This window comes from Lolium rigidum, chromosome 3, assembly GCF_022539505.1.
Source record: "Lolium rigidum isolate FL_2022 chromosome 3, APGP_CSIRO_Lrig_0.1, whole genome shotgun sequence".
Lineage (NCBI taxonomy): Eukaryota > Viridiplantae > Streptophyta > Magnoliopsida > Poales > Poaceae > Lolium > Lolium rigidum.
In genome coordinates this window covers 245,041,824-245,056,575 of record NC_061510.1, presented here as the reverse complement: position 1 = coordinate 245,056,575, position 14,752 = coordinate 245,041,824, and the positions used below count along the sequence as shown (strand labels likewise).

The 14,752-nt window shown below is 45.8% G+C and overlaps 1 protein-coding gene across 1 annotated transcript; it reads right to left on the bottom strand.

Annotated features, from left to right (window-relative positions):
* Positions 1–11,331: 11,331 nt before the first annotated feature.
* Positions 11,332–11,907, bottom strand: LOC124699244 (chemocyanin-like). Its single transcript, XM_047231575.1, has 2 exons — positions 11,715–11,907; positions 11,332–11,616 (listed from the first exon to the last, which is right to left on the bottom strand). The coding sequence occupies exons 1-2, from the start codon at positions 11,899–11,901 to the stop codon at positions 11,414–11,416; spliced, it is 390 nt and encodes a 129-aa protein (XP_047087531.1). The 5' UTR covers positions 11,902–11,907; the 3' UTR covers positions 11,332–11,413.
* Between the last annotated feature and the right edge of the window lie 2,845 nt (positions 11,908–14,752).

The following is a 14,752-nucleotide window of genomic DNA, read 5'->3' as shown; positions in this document are numbered from 1 at the left end:
TTTCCGACTCTGGTTCGATCTGGTACTTTCCGTTTGTTCTAAAAAATTTTATTATAAAATCCCCCGGACCCCTGGAGGTCCGTATATCGTTTTCTCGACGTGTTTTGTTTCGAGCTGTTTACGCCAGGATCTGTTTTCAGTTTAGAGGCACCATGGTCTCCAAGAACAAGGGCAAGGGGCTTTCGGAGGAAGAAGTGAAGGAGGTGCCATCAAGACAAGATCGGCAAGCCGGAGGGAGCAAGCAAATCTTGGTGGGATCTGTTGACACTCAACGTTCTTTTTCTCATAACTTGCAGGGACCTCTACCACCCGCTCTTAGCCTCGACTCCTTCCCCATGATGGAAGAAGTTCTACGGATTACTGATGAGTTTTGTGATCAATATTGGGCTCTAAGAAGAGAAGTGGAGATACTCCAGGAGGAGGAATTGCTGTCTCCGAAGAATGATTGAATACCACTCAATTCACATCACAAGGTCGTCATCGCCAACCTCAGATAACAATGAATCTCTTCGAATCTTAGTGCAGAATTGTCAAGCTGAGAAACTGAAGTTGAAGGAGTTTATTAAGAAGCGCGGGAAGAATTCATCACCACCATCGCCAAAGGAGTAATTCATCATCGGTATTGGCATCCCCTTGGTTTGTTCCAAGCTTGGGGGAGTGCCGCGGTATCACATTATCATTACCTTTTACTTTTTACTATCAAGTAGTGTCATATCATGAGTAGGGAAGTTATCGTATGAGATGGGTTGCGGTGTGGAAGTATCTCTCCTTTAGTTTGTCTATGTATCCCTTGGTGTGAGTTATCGTTATGGAATATTAATGAGAAGTCTTATCATTTACATATTGCACATCTTATTTTAGTTTGCAATTTCTACTATATGATTGATCTTGATTTTAGTATTGGTACCACTTTGGGAGCATTGAGTTAATCTATTTGGTTTTGGCAAACTTAGCGATGGTCAATAGCAACAACACTTTGAGTTTTAGAAGAATAGAGGAAATACATGTAGAAGATATTATTATCTTTCTTATCAGTTCTTAGCATTAGTATTCTAAAGTTAAAACTGTTTGTGCTTACAAGTAAGATGCATGATTGTTTCTATCACATGTATATTTGTTTGTTTCCCTCAACTCTTATGCTTGCTAATTAACCTTGCTAGCCAAAGACCTGTAGAGAGGGAATACTTCTCGTGCATCCAAACCTGAACCCAAACCTATGCCATATGTGTCCACCATACCTACCTACTGCATGGTATTGTCTGCCATTCCAAGTAAATACTTCATGTGCTACCTTTAAACAATTCAAAACTTATTACTTCTTATTTGTGTCAATGTTTTATAGCTCATGAGGAAGTATGTGGTGTTTTATCTTTCGGTCTTGTTAGGCAGCCTCCACTAAAGGACTAGTGGCTTCATCCACTTATCCTATAATTTTGCAATAAGAGCTGGCAACGGGGTTCCCAGCCCCAATTAATCAACTTTCATTAATAATTCTCTTCACATGTTTTGCCCTGATTCATCGGTAAGCAACTTAATTTTGCAATAGACACTCCTCCATGGTATGAGATTGTTGGAAGGCACCCGAGGATTCGGTTAGCCATGGCTTGTGTAAGCAAAGGTTGGGGGAGTGTCATCCTTAAATAAACTAAAATACATGTGTAAACAAAAGAGAAGAGGGATGATCTACCTTCGTTGGTAGAGATAACGTCCTTCATGGGAGCCGCTCTTTGGAGGTCTGTTTGGCAAGGGGGTTAGAGTACCCGCTACCGGTCGTTGACAACAACAAACACCTCTCAAAACTTTACTTTTATTCTCTTTATATGATTTCAAAACTGAAAAAGCTCTAGCACATGATTTAATCTCTGCTTCCCTCTGCGAAGGGCCTGTCTTTTACTTTATGTTGAGTCGGTAAACCTATTTCCCTCCATCTCAAGCAAGCATTTGAGTTGTTGTGATTAAACTATTATATTGTGATTTGCTTCATCATGTCTTTACTCTTTCTTGTTTAGTACAAGTTTTACCTTGAATGAATATAGCTTTGAAGTCATCAATGATTAATATGATTGAGTATGCAAGTTTACCATAAGTTTTTAATATGAGAGCGCTGCTCAATAGATGAATATAATTTGTTAAATGTTCTCTGACCAAGAACAAAGTTTGCCATCACCAATTATGATTCCTTATGCACCTTTATTTGTGACTACCTTATACTTGTTTCAAGATTGAATTATATGAGGAAGTTGTTTACTATAATGTCTTGTGTGAATGAATATGATGCTTCTTGTCCGTATTTTATTTATCGACTCTTCACTCCATAAACATGTGGACCTGTTTACAGAGTTCAGTTTCGCTTGGGGACAAGCGAAGTCTAAGCTTGGGGGAGTTGATACGTCCAATTTGCATCACTATTTTATATCATAATTTGTTGTTATTCATTGATATATTTCATATTGGGACACAATACTTATGTTATTTCATCTATTTTGCATGTTTCATGATTATTTGGAGATTGAGCACCGGAGCCGGGATTCTGCTGGAAAAAGCACCGTCGGGATGCGATATTTCGGAAGATCAAGCTGTGGAAGGAAGTTTTACAGAAAATCCTATTTTTCCGGATGACGGAGGAAGCCGGAAGGGGGAGCCGGCTGGACCCGGGGTGGGCCCACACCATAGGGTGGCGCGGCCCATGGCTCGGCCGCGCCACCATGTGGTGTGGGGCCCCCTCGGCCTCTTTCGCCTCCTTTTCTTCGCGAAACCCTTCGTCCCGAAGACCTAAGCCACGAGAGGAATCCTCACGAAGGGTTACGGCCGCCTCGCGGGGCGGAGAACACCGAGAGAGAAAAGAGCTCTCCGGCGGGCGAGGAATCCGCCGGGGAAATTCCCTCCCGGAGGGGAAATCGACGCCATCGTCACCGCCATCGAGCTGGACATCATCTCCATCACCATCATCATCATCTCCACCATCATCACCGCCATCTCCTCCGCAGCACCTCGTCACCGCTGTAGCAATTTGGGTTTGATCTTGATTGTTTGATAGGGGAAACTCTCCCGGTACTGATTTCTACTTGTTGTTTATGCTATTGAGTGAAACCATTGAACCAAGGTCTATGTTCAGATTGTTATTCATCATCATATCACCTCTGATCATGTTCCATATGATGTCTCGTGAGTAGTTCGTTTAGTTCTTGAGGACATGGGTGAAGTCTAAATGTTAGTAGTGAACTATGGTTGAGTAATATTCAATGTTATGATATTTAAGTTGTGGTGTTATTCTTCTAGTGGTGTCGTGTGAACGTCGACTACACGACACTTCACCATTTATGGGCCTAGGGGAATGCATCTTGTACTCGTTTGCCAATTGCGGGGTTGCCGGAGTGACGAAACCTAAACCCTCGTTGGTATATCGATGCGGGGAGGGATCGCGGGATCTCGAGTTTAAGGCTGTGGTTAGATTTATCTTAATTACTTTCTTGTAGTTGCGGATGCTTGCAAGGGGTATAATCACAAGTATGTATTAGTCCTAGGAAGGGCGGTACATTAGCACAGGTTCACCCACACAACACTTATCAAAACAATGAAGATTAATCAGCTGTATGTAGCGAAAGCACTAGACTAAAATCCCGTGTGTCCTCGAGAACGTTTGGTCATTATAAGTAAACAAACCGGCTTGTCCTTTGTGCTAAAAAGGATTGGGCCACTCGCTGCAATTATTTCTCTCGCATTTTACTTACTCGTACTTTATTCATCTGTTACATCAAAACCCCTGAATACTTGTCTGTGAGCATTTACAGTGAAACCTTCATCGAAACTGCTTGTCAACACCTTCTGCTCCTCGTTGGGATCGACATTCTTACTTATCGAAGATACTACGATACACCCCCTATACTTGTGGGTCATCAAATACCATCGGAGAAAAACTTTTTAATTGCTTTACAAGTCTCATCACTAATAAGGGCCCAATTTCTTTGGAAGAATCTGGCCGGCAGCCCATCCGGGCCTGGAGCCTTAAGGGGCCCAATTTGAAATAAGGCATCGCCTATTTCTTTATCCGTGAAATCAGAAGTCAGCTTCTGGTTCATTTGATTAGAGACAGAAGGCTCGACCAGCTGTAGCAAGGCAGAATGATTCACCTGAGGATCTTTTGTGTAGAGCTCATTAAAGAAGAGGTGGGTTCAAGAAAGAATCTCTTCTTCGTCAGTGGCAAAAGATCCATCATCCCTCCTCAGCCTCGAGATTTTGTTCTTTTTGGCCCTGTCTGACGCTTTTCGGTGGAAGTACTTAGTGTTCTGGTCACCCTCTCTCAACTAGTCAATTCTCGAGCGTTGCTTCCACATGATTTCCTCCCTAAGAAGGATCTCATCAAGACGAGAAGAGACTGTCTTGATTTCATCCTGGTTTCCTAGGAAATCACTTTTCTGCAGATCATCGAGTCTTCTTTTGAGTAGCTTGATTTCTTCGTTTACTGATCCGAACACCTGATTGTTCCAGCTACCCAAGCATTCCATGGTGGTACTGAGTTTTTTGTGAATGTCAATCAAATCAGCTGCTTGAGTCTGGTTGGTCCAAGCTTCTTCAATCTGCTGGCCCAAAGAGCTCTCTCTCTCCCACATCGCCTCGTATCTAAGGCTTGACTTCTTAGCTCTTCTATTCTTTTTGCGCTCGTTGCCTAGATCTAACAGGATTGGGCAGTGATCTGACCGCGAAGAGGTTAGATGTCTTACCGAAGCATTCGGAAACAAGGCAGTCCACGCCGGGCAGGAGACGGCCCGATCAAGCCTCACACGAACATTCTTGTTCCCCTGCTGTTTATTGTTATATGTCCATGGTGTTCCGGAGAAACCCAGATCATGGAGGTTGCAGTGATCCAAAGTGTCTCGGAAGGCCTCCATCTGACTCTCACTTCTCCTTTTAGCAGAAAGATGCTCGGACTGGAACAAGGCTTCATTAAAATCCCCACACATCAACCACGGATCAGCTGAACAGGGTTTTATTCTTTTTATCAACTTCCAAAACTCAGGTCTATCACACGGTCGTGGTTCACCGTACACAAAGCTGGTTCTCCATTTTATTCCAAACCGATCAAGGATAGTTACATCAATATGGTGTGGACCAAAGCTGATCAAGTCAACCTTAAGATCAAAGCTGACGAAGAGAGCTAGACCTCCTCCCTTTCCTTTGACGCAGACCGGCAAGCAGTTGCTAAAGCCGTTGCGTCTACAAATGCCTTCGACTATTGATTTATTCTGCGTAGTTTCAGAAAGGAAAACTACAGGTCAATGGCAGACTAACTGAAGAGATTACCCCATCAGGGGGTTGAGGCAAGGGGATCCCCTTTCCCCGTATCTTTTCCTCTTTGTCGCAGACTGCTTGTCTAAATCTATCCAACGGGCTGTCTACGATCAAGGTCTAAAAGAGCTCAAAATCTGTAGAAACTCGCCTCGGTATATCCCATCTTCTCTTTGCCGATGATTGTATCCTTTTCTTTCGGGCTATTGGCAGCCAAGCTAGCATCATCAAATCTGCTATTACTAATTTTGAGAAGGGTTCAGGCCAGCTCCTTAGTGTCAGCAAGTGCTCTATCATGTTCGGTGATAGCTGCCAACAGCAAAACCAAGAGGATGTTAGAAGAACCCTGGAAGTTGAACGAGTTGATTTCGAGGACAAATATCTGGGCCTCCCAACTCCCGAAGGACGGATGAAAAAAGGAAGATTCCAATCCTATAAGGATAGGCTTGGTAAAAGAGTCAACAATTGGGCTGAAAAATACTCTTCAATGGGAGCAAAGGAAGCTCTTATTAAATCTGTTGCCCAAGCTATCCCAAATTATGTGATGGGTGTTTTCAAACTCCCAGCGGGATTCCATGAAGACTATACTCGTATAGTCCGGAATTTTTGGTGGGGAGAGGACAAAAAGAGAAGAAAGGTTCATTGGGAAGCATGGGATGTGCTTACGAGACCGAAAAACTTTGGAGGAGTTGGATTTAGGGACCTAAAACTCCTTAATCAAGCTATGCTTGCTAGGCAGTGTTGGAGGATCATCTCTAACCCCAATAGCCTATGTGCTAGGCTCCTTAAGTCCATCTACTACCCGAGAGGAAACTTCCTTGACACTGTGTTCCGTCAGGACGCCTCTCCCTCTTGGCGGGGCATCGAGTATGGTTTGGAGCTGATTAAAGAGGGGCTTATATCGAGAATTGGAAATGGAGAAAAAACCCACATTTGGCGTGATAACTGGCTACCAAGAGACTACAATCTAAAACCGAGAGCAGGGAAAACAAACACTAGAATTCGTAGAGTAAATCAGCTGATCCTCCATAACTCTAATGACCGGAACGAACCACTTATTAGACGGATTTGCTTCCCTGAGGACGCTTCGTGATCCTCAGCTTAAAGCTCCCTGTTCAGCCCTGCGAGGACTTCAAAGCGTGGCACTATGAGCGTAATGGTAAATTTTCTGTGAGAAGTGCATATAAACTCGCTTATAACCTTCACAATGGTGTTAGGTGGCAAGCCGGGAGTAGCGAAGCTACTGATAATTCGAGGAGTATTTGGAAGCTCATTTGGAAGACCCAAGTTCCAACCAAGGTTAGAATTTTCGGGTGGAGAACAGCTCGTGACAACCTCGCCACCAACAAGAACAAGTTCAGGAGGACTTTGGAAACACAAGGCACCTGTACAATCTGCGGTATGTGCGACGAATCTAGTTTCCATGCTACAGTCTCATGCACCAAAGCTAGAGCCTTGAGGGAGAAGATGAGAGAACACTGGAACCTTCCACCGGAATTCAGATTTCGGCAAACTGGTGAGGATTGGCTGCTTATCTTACTGGGATGTTGTAGTGATAAGCAAAGAGCTCAGGTGCTTCTCCTCCTCTGGAGAGCTTGGCACCTCCGTTGTGACGCAATACACAAAAAAGGCAAGGAATCAATCATGAAGTCAGTGTCTTTCCTGCTGAACTATGAAGCCATGCTTACGGACTGCAGCCCAGCCACACGGAATAACAAAGGTAAAAAAGCTATTGGTTTACCGGAGATGACTAATCAATTTGGTTCTTGTTCTTCTATTCCAAACAGAGTAGAAGATATGCATCTGTCTCCTTCGTTCAGGCCTACGGAAGGTGATCAATGTCGACGCAGCATACAAGCCGCTGACTGGTGAATCGGCCGTCGGGGTTGTGGCTCGCGACGGCCAAGGCTCCATCATCGCTGTTATCAGCAGGTCGATCGATAGATGCCAGGACGCGGAGGAATCTGAGGCTAGAGCGATCCTTGCCGGACTGCAGCTGGGCATCGAGCTTGGTCTTCACGAGCCAATTGTTATGTCTGACCGCACAGTGCCGTTAATGCGTCAAGAAGCCCTGTTCCTAACCTGTCTAAGCTCCGGAGCGTGTATAAAGATATTTCTAATGTTGCTTTGCGTTTGCCTGGGTGTCTCGTGCAGTACACGAGCAGAAAGTTTAATTGTTTTGCCCACAATTTAGCGCAACTAGCTTTTCAGTCTGGAACCTGTAACCTTTGGCTGGCCCCAGTCCCTTCTTATATTTCTGAACTCGCTGTGGGCGATGGTGTAAACTTTGAAAGTGAGTAATATATGAGATTTCCCCTCAAAAAAAAAAGATTTTGCATGGCTATCAGTAATTCCAGCAACATATTTAACACGGGTCGACTCAATATTAGCTTCATTATTAACAAGATACTAACTATTATTTTGCTCGAGAAATATATTATTGGACATTGGGATGTGATAATTGTGTCCTTGTTAGGGAATACCTTTCGACTAGCTTTATTTGCTTACATTGTTTATCAGAAAAAGGCAAAATAAAGCTAGTGGGATCATCATCCCAAGTACAAGAACTAGAAGATTTGAGACAATTTCGAGCAAGCTCATGTGCCACCGCATTGGCTTCCCTTAATCAATGCTCATAAGTAACAATTGTGAATTTGCGAAAAAAGTAACCATTGTGGAACCCAAGAACTATATGTTGCAGTCGTGGAAGATAGTTGTTGCAGTTGCTCAAAAGTCCACTTCTCTCATAATCTCAACCACTAGGGAATTATCTCATCGAATGATCAACCGACTGCAACCCATCTATTTGTTCCTCCCGCATAGCGGATGCTTCAGCCCTCATCACGCCAGCCACAAAATGAAAAGCTTTACTTTGTCCTACAATGAATTTACCTCGGAAGTCCCTTACCATAATGCCATCACTTCCACGTCATTCATCCTTGCTACAAGTGGCGTTGACATTGATACGTCGATATTGATTTTGAAGACCCCCTCGGACGGGAAAGTCCGAGGCTCCTTCTTCCTTTGTCCTGGATGTTTCCGAGCCCTACATTAGTTAGTAGCAAGAGCTCCACTTGACAGAGTTGATCGATGTGGTGTTTGGATGGCGTGTTGGCGATGTTCTCACCAAATGTACCCTGCTCATGTCAATACTATCTCTGATAGACCAATACCACCCAAAGGGTTCCATGCTCCCTTTGTACAGATTGAACTTCCAGCTTTTTCCAAATCTGATTAGCTCGAAGGCATGTAAACATCGTGTGCATGATATATATCTTCTCAGCCGACCAGGCAAAACTAGACATCCGCTAGATGTCACACTGTGCCTATTTAACAATGTTCCAAGACATGGAATAAGGGCCACTTCTTTTGAGCTTCTAGAGCTGCTGGGTACCAAACAAGTGAAGCCCAAAAGAAATGTTCGGCTTAACCTGAGCTTATTTTCACCGAGAAGCCAACCTCTAGTGCGATTCTGGAAACCGGTCGCGAGGAGTTTCCCGAGCTTCTGGCTGAGCAAGCCGAACTGGTACATAAACCTGCCCCTCAAGTTGAGTGCATTTTACAAGAGATGCCACTCCGAAGTGTGGCTGCCAGTCAGAAAAGCATCGAAGGAAAAAAGAAAGACCGCATCTCTCCCCAGTCCCCGTCGAGCATCCCGAACCAGATCCCGCACAACCACCGCCCGTCGAGCCCCGCTACTCCGCCACTGACAGCCCCGTCGCCGGCCTCTCCGCTCGCAGCCGGCCCTGCTACTCCGCCCCCGACGGCCCCGTCGCCGGCCTCTCCGCTCGCAGCCGGCCATGCCCCTCGCCACTACCTGACCCGCTCCAGCCCGATCTGCTCTACCGGCCAGGAGCTCGCCTACTGGTTTTCCAACATACCCGCGCCGACCTGCTCTCCTGCGCTGGTCAGGGAGCTCAGCAGCAAGCACATGCTCGGACCGTATCGATCCAGCATGCAACATCATAGCACGGCCAGTTTGGAGAGTTTTTGATTCTCGATCTGAGAGTGTTTTCAGACTGGAGGTTCAGATTTCTGAATTTTTGTGCCGTGGATATGCACTACTGTTCATTTCACTAGTAGAAACAAGGGCTTTTATCCTGTCCTCGAAAGTGCTTTTGCACCGGATTTGGCACGAACCGGTGCTAAAGGGGTCATTAGCACCGGTTCGTGCGGTCTGCACGTACAGGGGGCATTAGCACCGGTTCGTGCGGGATCTTTTGCACCGGTTCGTAACACGAACCGGTGCAAAAGGGTTGGCGTCAGCCACAAACTCTTTTGCACCGGTTCGTGTTATGAACCGGTGCAAAAGGTCTACCCTTTTGCACCGGTTCGTGCGCCTTTTTTAACACTGTAAAATAGAAAAGAAAATGATAGATTATTCAAAAAAAAAATCTTTTGAGATTCATGTATGTTATGCAACCTACTATTAGGGAAAATTAACAAATTTGAATTTTCACATTTATTGCAAAAAATGTTTGAAAAATGGTAAAACCGCATTAACTTTTGCATACGACGTCGAAAAAACGTATAATATATCAAAATCATCGTGGGAAAAAATTACATCCGAATTCACCGGGGTTTACCCGGTTAGCTAATTTTTAGATTTTGAAAATTCCAAATGAAAATATGAAAGCAGGAAGATTTTAGTTTTTTTCCAGAAATTTAGGATTTCATATTTTTTATTTTTTAAAATTAAAATTAATAATTGCATCTTGCATAAAGATTGCTATTACTTTTAGCAAATTATAAGATTTTCAAATTTTTAGGTTTTAGGTTTGGCAAAAAAAAATTAAAAAATTGAAAAATTGAAAATAATTAAAAATAATACAAATTATAAAGTTAATGTTTATTTATTTATTCAAGATTATTATTACAACATTACTTTGGTTTATTAAAATAATTATTTGAAATTCGAACAATAAAAAATATGACATCGATCGACATGTTAATAGGATTGATATGATACTACTATCACATACATGCGCGCGAAGCACTTGGATGCGGGATGGAAAGGAACTTGGAAGTTAAGCGTGCTAGTGCTAGAGTAGTGGGAGGATGGGTGACCGAGCGGGAAGTTTGAGCATGAGTAAGTAATTGGATTAGAGATAAGGGTAGTTAGAGACTAACCTTGTGAAATAACTAAAATATTAGAAATTCCGAAAAAAGAAAAAAAAAGGGAGTAGAAAATAATAATAAAAAAAGTGTTTTTCTGCCGCGGCAGCGTTTTGGGACGTTTTTCTGCCGCGGCAGACCCTTTAGCACCGGTTCGTATTACGAACCAGTGCAAAAGCTCCCCCGCCCAGCGCCCCACAGCCGGCCACGTGGAGACCCCTTTAGCACCGGTTCGTAAGCGAACCGGTGCAAAAGGGGGGGCCTTTTGCACCGGATGGTTTGCACCGGTTGGCCATCCGGTGCATATGGCCATTACCAACCGGTGCAAAAGGCCATATTTCTACTAGTGTTTGTATCAAATAGCGCTACTGTTACATGATCATTTGTATTAGAACCGTTAGATTGTGGGATTGCTAGTGGAAATTTCTGCTGTATTAGCACTGTAAGATGATAATTAAATGTGTTAGAATATAAGAAAAATTAGAATATACTATGTTCCAGAAAGTCCAAGAAACATGGAGAAGAAATTTAAACTTAATCAAATTCAGGGGTACTGCAGACATTACACAACAAACATGTCCAAATTACATAAGCCCAAAAGAAGTGGAAGAGGAGTTTCTACGAGCTTCTCCTCACCGGAGTTTCTCCCCACCAAAATCCATAAGCCGGCTTCTTCATAAGCATAAGCCCAAAAGAAGTGGCCCTAAGCTCAAACAGAGCCCTCCAACCAAAGATTTCGATTTTCACTTGTATATTTAGTTTCCGCAGATTTTTCCACACCAGGCACTGATTTGAGATCTTGTCACACCGACAATCTTAATTATGGGTCAATACACCATATTCAAATATATAAGTGAAAAATAAGCAGTTATTCATATCTACTATATATCAGCAAGTACAAATTAAACGCATAACGCGCACACGCGACCAGAGTCGAAATCAGAATAGCACACCGTACATATAATTCACGTCACCATGCATATAATAGACGTGACAATGATAGACGGATTGATCATGCGGCGGTGACGGCGATCTTCATGCCGGACTGGCAGTGGCCGGGGACACTGCAGATAAAGTAGTTGGTGCCGCGGGCCAGCGTGACGCGGTCGGCGCCGGACTTGTACACCTTGGCGCCCCTCGCCGGCTTGGCGCAGGCCTTGTACCCGGCCGCGCTCACCGCCACCACGTCGTGCGCCGTCGCGTCGTACTTGAACACTGCACCCAAATTCGCATACTTCAAGTATTATTAATCTCCATGAAGCATACATCGATTTATCGTTCGGTCAGAGGGGCTGAGGGGGCTAGGTATGTACCTAGGACATCGCCGGCCTTGAAGCGCTTGCCGGTAGGCCAGGAGTTGGTGTTGAAGGACCAGCCGCCGCGGTCACCGACGTTGAACACCGCCGACTCAACCACCTCGGCGTGGAGGAGCACGCAGAGGAGCAGCACGCCAACGACCACGGCGGCACCTCCGCTAGCACTGCCTCTTCCCTGCGCCATTGTCTGCCGTTGCCTAGCAGCAGTATTGCTAGCAGATACTCGTTCTTTAACCTGCCTGTAGCAACTGAAACTATTTAAGCAGGAGAAGATCAGATATGCTGAGAGAGTGTGAGGTGCCGTGATGGTTAGCGATGGACCGGCCGGTGAAGTTTTATAGGCTCGCCGGAGTGGAGGCGTGAGGGAAAGTAGGCCCGAGGACACTGGAAAAAGGAGTGTGGAATACTGGTTTTTCAAGGAGAGAGTGTGGTGTAGTTTTTCCTGTGATGTGAAGGCGTAGAGTGGAATGGGGGTTGGCCAACGACCCACAGCAATGGAGGCGGCCATTAATTTTCTTTTGGAGTTCAGGCTTCACATCGACGATCCGACCGACCGCGACAAGTCCTACATGAGTAGACTTAGAAGAATTTTAGATGGGAGACGTGACGACCACCAACCTGGCCACTACTTAGCGTACGTAGTGGAAAGATATGAACAATACGCATGCACAAAGTATGGAGAAAAACTATGCACAAAAGTGGCGTTCAAGTATAACTGGACAGCGCACCATACGTATATACTATCAGTCGATTGGTCGCTCAACAACTTCAGAGTGTTACCCCAAGTCTATGTTCTAACTTTACATTCAAACTGATTGACCTGTATATACAGACATGTTTAGCCTTTGAAACGCATGCGTAGAATTACATGAATCCTTTGCTTGTTAGTTTTATTTAGACTTGCTTTGCTTGATAATTTCTGACAATGCGTGACATCAAAGCAAGGGCATCAAATGTATTGCTACTTTTTTGACCTGGAAATGTATTGCTACTCAAACAAGGCTCGATCGAGTCCTACTCTCTCTCCTTCTCCGGGGCTCCGGCTCGTCAGGGTTCCCAACTCTGCATGACGCGGAGGTGTATCGGAGTTTATCTCTCGAATCCTTGTCTATAATGGTGAGAATTCTTGTGCGTGAGAGCATCTCCACCGGTAGCCCCTAAATAGGCGCCGGCAGGGGCACCGGCAACTCCGTTTGGGAGGCGTCGGCACTGCATCCTTTATTTGGGGGTGCTGTTTCCACACCTGCGCCCACAAACAAGCGGTCCTGATAGAAATATTTAAATTTAAATTCACATTTAAACACCGAAATTAAATGAAATTCGTACGAAATTTATACAAAAGTACGTCGAATTGATACAAAACGAAATTCAAACGACATTTAAAAACCGAATTTAAAAACGTAAACTTAATCAATCTACTATGGGGCGCGCGACGGGCTTGCCTCGTCGTCGTTCTTCGCCTTTGCCGCCTGCATCCGTGCCCCCCTCTCGGCGTCGCAGGAGCTTTCCGGCGGCGCTGTCCCCGTGCTTCCCGCCTTTGCTCGTTGTCGGCGCGCCTCGGTTGCTCGCGGGCGACGCGTCGTAGTGGCGATGAGCGTTGAGGGAGGCGAGCTTCTGTCGCTCCGCCTCCATGAGTAGGCCTCCTGCCTCCTTCGTGGCCGCTCGCTGGCGCGAGATCTCGAGGGCGTGCTCGAGATTAGCGTCGTTGATGAACTCCCGCTGCTCCTCCTTCAACGTCCGGAACCGCTCCACGTTCAACGACGTCAGGATTGCGCTGCTCACCCCACTGTGCCGCCTCCTCCGCCGCCTCAGCTTCCGCATTGGCGTAGTAGGCCTCGTGCCACACCGCGAATCTTGGGCCTACGTCGTCGTCGGAGCTGTTGTCGGCGTCGGGCTCCGGTTGCGGTGGTGGTGGTGGTGGCAGCACACGGCCGTTGAGGTCCAGCATTGAGTACGTCTTCTTCAGACAGCGTGGCATTTTGAGGTGGAGAGAATGGCGCCGGCGGCGGTGGTGGAGATGAGAGGATAGCAACGCGGTGGTGGACGGCGTGCGTACTATATAGCGGCCACAACTGCCCGCATTAACGGCGACGTACGCGACTGGACGCCGCGTGGCCAGTCGCTGCCCTCGTGGCCGCTTCGGTTTGCGTGCGACAGACCATTAAACGCCGACAACCAACCTTCCCGCGTCGCGGCCTATGCGAACCGGCGCGTCCTGTCGCTGACACGGTGCCCCTACTGCGAAAACCGTCGTTCCGCGAGGTACAGGCGCGCCCGATTCGCGCCCTTGGTCAAGGGGCCGGCACGGGGTTGCCGACGATTCTATTGGACTCGAAAATTGGCCGGCGCCGTTTGGGACGCGCCGGTGCGAGCCCATTTTCGCCCCCGGCCCCCAAAAAGCTATCGGAGCCGCTATCGGGGCCGCCGGTGGAGATGCTGCGAGATCTTGAGTGTTACACTCGTTAGATCGGTTCCCAATCGGTCTGCAAATTAATACCGGTACTAGCAGTACTAATACAATATCCACAGTACTCCTGCTCAATATAAGCATCACCAGCTTGCTAATTCGCCCGTCTCCATCGACATTAATATGTGATTGACCCGATACGGCGGCATGTTGCTCTTATGAGACATGAAACATAACTCCCCTCTAGCTAGGCCGTAGTTCAAATTGTTGTTGTTTTTGTAGTACTAACATCTCTCACTCGCTAGTTGCACAAGCAGCATCCACAATTCTTTTCTTCGTACTAATTAGTACATGGGTCGCTAGCATTGATACTTTAGTTCCAGACCCGATGCCATCGAAACACTGCTGTGGTCAATCTGTCATCTCTAACGAATGATGCCTCAGATCAGTTAGGTAACCTGTCATTTCAGTGAAAAAACTCGAGAATTCCCCAAGTTTTCAGACGAGATGCACTATCCAGTGATGTTGTTCTATGTCTCAGTCTCTGCTTTTCCATCTAGCTTGCTGGGATTTCGTTTACTTTGAACCAAGTTAATCTGGGAGCTCGCGGACGCAGCTTAACACCGGC